Below are 6000 nucleotides of genomic sequence, written 5' to 3' on the forward strand. Positions count from 1 at the left end.
TCTGCTGGGGACCCTGCCCACTCTTGGCGGAATCTCCCACGGGACCCTTGTGGACCCTGGTGCTGAGCCAGCGGTCCGCCTCCTCAGCAAGCTTCCTCGGGTTGGACAGCTTGCTATCGATCAGGTGTTGGCGTAACTCAGGAAAACAGTGATCAGACAAGTGCTCCCATGCAATTAAATCAAAGAGACCTTGAAAATCATTAACTTTGTTACCTTTCACCCAACCATCCAGTGCTCTGCAAAAGTAAGTCACATACTCCACATACGTATTCCCAGGCCGCTTAGTACATCCCCTAAACTTCTGTCTATACATTTCCGGGGTAAGCCCGTACCTGTTTAATAAAGCTTCTTTCATGTGGGCATAGGATCTCTGATTCTCAACGGGCAAATCTAGCAAGGTATCTCTCCCTTCGCTAAGGAACCTTCCCCACAACCCCGCTCCCCAATCCTTGTCAGGGACCCGGTGGGAGGACATGGCTACCTCGTATGCCCTAAACCACTGTCCTATGTCATCCCCCTTAAAGAACTCCTTCACTACGTCCTTCGGGATGTGCACTCTTGACTCTACCTGCACTGGCGATGTGCTGCCACCAGAGGGAGGCCGATCCAAGTCTCTCTCCTTGAGACTTATCTCCCTCATTTTTATTTCGTAGTCCATCTGGTGCTTTCGCTCTTCCAGCGCCATTCTTTTGGTTTCAAGCTCCAGCTGGATTTTCATTTCTGCCAACTTTCTCTCGTGATTCCGGGTTTCCTTCCTGTCTGCCAGCTCCTCTGGCGACAGGCCTTTACCAAAGCTGTGCTCGCTGTCTTGCCTCTCGAGATCGATCAGATCCCCAAGTGCATTCTGCTCCTCCGTCGCATTCTGCTCGGCGAGGACATCTTGCTCCTCCGGGGTTTTCCGGGACTCGATCCAGGCTTTCAGGGCCTTGGAGAGCTGGGTCTTGTTTTTGCAGCCAGTGTGCGGGACTTTGAGTTTCTTGCAAAAGAACTTCAGTTCGTCCCTGGAATATTTATCCACTTTGGTGGGGTCCCACTCCACCTCCAACACCTCGGAGGTCGTGGACTCCGCTCCATCCAGGCTCTTTGTGCCCGGCATGGTTTCTGCACTCGGAATCTTCTTTCGGCAAAATTCAAAAATCAAAGTCTGTGGCTAAGTAACTGGACCGTAATCCTTGTGTAGTGGTCAGAAGCTCAGGTATAGCTATCGCAAGTGTAAATTCGAAATCCTCTCGCTGCTGCCAATGTAGGAAGGGGGAGGCTCTAGTTGGCGCAGTGCAACACTAGCGACAAGCAGGGACTCTCTCTTCCTCGTCAGGGCTGAGGGTTACCTTCCAGACAACCTCTGCTTACCCTCTAGGTAGTGTGGCTTAAGCAGTCGTGGGCTAATCTTTGGGGCACATAGGGTTAAATACTTGCAACAGTACACCTTTACAACCAACCCACCACACAACGAGACCAGACTGTATTCTGTAAAAATATATATCTTTATATAGATTTTAAGCAGGCTTGCGAATACAGTCAATATACTTTATGAAAACGGTTGCAGGTTACTCAATTCGGGTTACCACAGTTCTTATGCAGTTCTCTTGAGGCCCGTAGGCCGGTGTTACTCAAAGTTCTTGTGGAGCCGGCGGCTTCCAGGGGATCTGTCCCACGTCGCGTTGCCTTCCCGGGGTCGCTGATCGTTGCGGCTCTTCAGCCGAGCAGGTCACTGGTCATCCGGGGCAGCGGTGTTCTGTGGCGGCAGGGTCCTCTCCTCGTCGTCCGCTCCGACCCTGGAGGTGGCGGCTGTGCGGTGGTGACAAGTGGCAGTACGGTCCCCAAGTGCAGGACGTACCCAGCCAAATGTCGGTGCAGCTGTGGGCTCACAGCTGGGCTGTCGGGCAGGCTACCGACCTTGCGGATTCTCGTAGGGCAACTGTCCGTCTTTGCAGGTGAGTGGCTGCTCGTTATGCAGTCACCTCGGGAGCTCGGACCGGACGGGTCCTCCTTTGCTTTGCTCTCGGGCTCCCGGTGCAGTTGCGGTCACGGTGTTCGGGCCAGCGGCGGCTGGTCCTTACTTTGCTTCCGCTGTTGCTTTGGGCCCCGGTCACGGTGGTCGGGAGGTCGTTGCCTTGGAGGAGATTCCTCCGTCGGTGCTGCGGCGATGGCCAGCACCCGCAGTCGCTTTCTTCCAAGGGGGTAGCGTCCACTAGTCCTGGGACGCTGGTCAGGGGGCAAGTTCAGTTGCAAGCCCTTGGAGATCTCTTTAGCAGAGTTTGGCACAAGTAGAGCAAAAGTCTTTTCGTAGTCTTTTTGTCTTCCTCTCCTTCAGCAGCAAGGCACCAGACACAGGCAAGAGTCAGCACCCTTCCTTGTCTCTCACGGTCCTTCTCGTAGGGCAGAGTCCTTCTGTGGCCCAAACCGGATCTAATTTTCAAGGAGCAGGGCTCCTTCTTTTATAGGCCAATTCTTTTGTTCTCGCAGGTCAGGGGGGCCTTTGCATAGCCACCCTCAGTTCTGGAGTACCCCGGCGGGTGTACTCCGGCTTCTGCTTTCAGTGTGAGGGGCAGGCGCATCAGACGCCCCACAGGAGGTGGAGCCAGCATTGTCCGGACAGGGGTGGCCAGGGTACCTTGTTGATGGGGGCTTCGCCCTTCCTGGGCCAGGTGCCGGCAGAGTCATCCGCCGCTCCCCAGGAGGGTGGAGCCAGCATTGTGGTGGCCGAGCACAGTGACAGTTCGAGTCAAGAGGCACTCCTACCTCCCACTAAGGTGTAATCTGCGCATTCACCACCTGTCATCCCTCCAGCCCTGTCACTCACACATCCCAGACAGTCAGATACACATACCAGCAGAGGCGGCTGAAATGGTTAAGCAAGCAAAGGCTAACTTTCTAAAAGTAGCATTTGCAAACCCAGGATATTAAAATAAACTTGACTACAAGAAATATCTTATCATCCTGAGTTCAGGCATACTAAACATGACTCGCTACCATGCTCCTTGAGCCTGCGGGGATTATAGGGTGTAATAATCCTCGCAGCTCAGTCTGGCCTAATGGAGCAGGTAGCCTTCAATAGTGAAATACGGTCTTCGTTGTAAGTCACTACTAGGACAGGCCACGCATCTCAGGGCTTGTCCTACCTTGCACCTACAACACACCCTGCCCGCAGGCCTACCATAGGGGTGACTAATATGTAGTCAAGGGAAGGGTCGGTGCTGGCAAGTGGGGACACTTGCCCAGCTAGCGTGACAGTACGAGACCGCACGCGGGTTCTGCGGTCGCAGTTCCCAGACACATCTTTACGGCTGCTTCGGTGGGTGGCGCAACCAGCGCTGCAGGCCCACCAGCAGTATTGGCATCTACAAGCCCCGGCACTCCCTCGTGCGCTTTACTAGGGACTAACAGTAAATCCAATGCACCAATCATGGATACCAATCGTATGTACAATTTACAGTAGGGAGCACTTGCACTGCGGCACGGATCAGCCGTGGCGCAGTGCCCTGAGTATCGGAAAACCAGCAAAACATCGGAGGCACATCAGCAAAAAGTGGGAGGGAGACTCACGCCAAGGTGCCAGGTCTAACATTGATGATAAAAAATGCCTATTATGCTGAATTAAGTATGTCTAGTCGGGATTGCGGAACACGCAACTGTGTAGATGGACGCCCAAACTATCCGCAATTTTATCTGTCCTTTACTCTCCAAGTTCATTCACGTTTCCTTATGACCAGATTTCGACTCTGCACAGTGCACTTTCTTGTGGCTTTCCCTAAACAGGTGAGTTGGTGTGAGAGACTAACTCCCTGTCTGTGCAACAATTTAGCCCAACAAAGCACAATGCACTTTGTATTGTTCTGCAATCTCTACAAAGATCCAAGGACACGTTTTATCAAACCTGCTTTGCGTGATATTAGACCCTGTTTCTATCAGGAGGGTTTTAATTTCTTACGTTCTTTATCTACAACTGCTATCTGTATTGCCATGCTTAACTTTACTCTAACTGCCTTATCAATTAGGAAACAGTGTGAATCTCAATATGAAATTAAGCTTTTAAATGATTTTATAGCCTTATCTATTTATTATTCATGTGTGGAACACTAATATGATGAATTCATGTTATTCATTATGACATATTTGCAGGGGGAGTTAGAATGATGCTGGAGGATGATATATGTGTTGAAATCTTACATTTTTAAAGCCTGATCATGTATTTTGTGACAGTTTTTTGTATAGGTTTTCTTTTAAGAACTATACTATGTAAACATGTAAACTTTAATGATTCTTAAGAATCGAATAAAGTTATTTTGACTGACTGACTGAGTACAGGTTTGCAGATGCATGTCGCAAATTCTGATCTGTTTAGTGTTAAGCTAACTGTTTTGCCTTCTTTTCTCTCTGCAGAAAAGCGCCTGGCCCCCAGCAGTGTGTACCCTTCTTTCTGTGGCCCTGTTCTGAACCGAAGAAATTCCTCAGTGAAAACAGTTCAGAAGACTGAGGAGAAGGATTCCAGTTTGCACGGCTTGGACTGCAAAGAGACTGCGAAAAGAGATGAGAACCAGCCTCTATCTCACATGTCCACGGCAGAAATGTTGGACCCAGCACCGTGAAAAATCAAACTGTTTTAGGTTATTGGAAAAAGAACCAAGGGGCCTTCTGAGGCATGAACAGTCAAACTGAACTGTCTGAAGCGATATCTCCAGCACCGGCCGCCAAAGGAACGATTTATATGACTTTCAGCAAAATATAAGTTGATGAGATAGGTTTTTTACAGCTTTATTTTTTTACTTTAAACTGTTTTTATTTAAAAATAGCACCAAGTACGGATTTCGCTCACCTTAAATTTCACCATTACTGGGCTAAACCTGTAGAATACATTAAAGAAGATGAGCCAGCACAACATGTTTATAAAGACATGTCTCGGAGTAGGGTAATGCCTAAAACACTTTTATTCTGCCAGAAATAGCAATACATAGAGCAATATTTGTGTTATTAACAGATTCATGATTTTATTGGCTTATTTCTAAATGCCACTACAAATTACTTTAGTATAATTCAGAAACTGAATCGATCACCTGTGGCGCATCAATTTTACGAGGCATGCACTATTCCTAAACGTTAGCATCCCAGAGTTCTCTTTATTTGTTTTGCATAATTTATGCAGTTCCATGTGCATTAGGGAAATTTGAGTTCCAGACATTTTTTTCTTGGGACTGTCATATTTAAGTGGAATAAAATTTGCAAAGGGTCTGAGGTACTTTGCAACCTTCTTTGTTGTACATGTTATCTGCATGCCAACTCGGTCGACTGAGTTTAATCACGTATCAATAGGCAGTTTTGAAGCTCTTAAGTTGTGCTACACATGTTTTGGAGTTTTTAATATGTAGTGTCCCTAAGAAAATGATATAATTCTCTTAGTAATATCCAGATCTACAATGCAGGTAGGCAATATATCACCTCATCTCTAGCAGCCCTCTAAAGAGTTTGCTGGAGCATGGTAATATTAGACACGCAATAGCAGTTCAAGAAACTAAAACACTTCTGTTGGATTCCTAATATTTACAACAGCCACCAGAAATTTCATCATCCCATAGCAAGTATATGGAAATCTGACATCATGAGTCTTAAAAACAGAGGTCTAACAACTCGAAACCAAGCACACAAGCTAGAGACCAGGGGCATTTTATGTAGGCTTGTGCCATGCTTGATTTACTAGGCGCTGAGGTGCTGCCGGAGAAGTGTGCTGATCGGTAATACTTGTGTTCTTAAACTAGTGCTTTTAAACAATTGTGAATCATGTATTTTAAACTTCTGTGCCCCTACCTGTTGATCTTCCGGTCGGCGCCTCGTTCCACCGCGGCAAGTGCCGTTTGCAGTGGAGGGCGTTCATGACCTTGGGCCCGCCCCCTGAGGGTGTTCACATTGCCAGAGGCGGGGACGGTGCCTATTTAGGTATCTCCGCATTTTCCCGCGCAGCGGACGCGCTTGATTTACAAGGCGCTGAGGTGCTGTCGGAGAAGT

General features: G+C 48.3%; 1 protein-coding gene across 1 annotated transcript in view; it reads left to right on the forward strand.

The window, feature by feature from the left end:
- Nucleotides 1-5230, forward strand: part of DEF6 (DEF6 guanine nucleotide exchange factor) — a 478117-nt gene extending 472887 nt beyond the window's left edge. Inside the window, exon 11 of the mRNA XM_086923236.1 lies at nt 4384-5230. Within this exon, the coding sequence (XP_086779362.1) occupies nt 4384-4589 (206 nt within the window). The 3' untranslated portion in view covers nt 4590-5230. The remainder of the gene's footprint in view (nt 1-4383) is intronic.
- Nucleotides 5231-6000: the final 770 nt, after the last annotated feature.

Source organism: Lissotriton vulgaris, chromosome 5, assembly GCF_964263255.1.
Source record: "Lissotriton vulgaris chromosome 5, aLisVul1.2, whole genome shotgun sequence".
In the NCBI taxonomy this organism is placed as follows: domain Eukaryota; kingdom Metazoa; phylum Chordata; class Amphibia; order Caudata; family Salamandridae; genus Lissotriton; species Lissotriton vulgaris.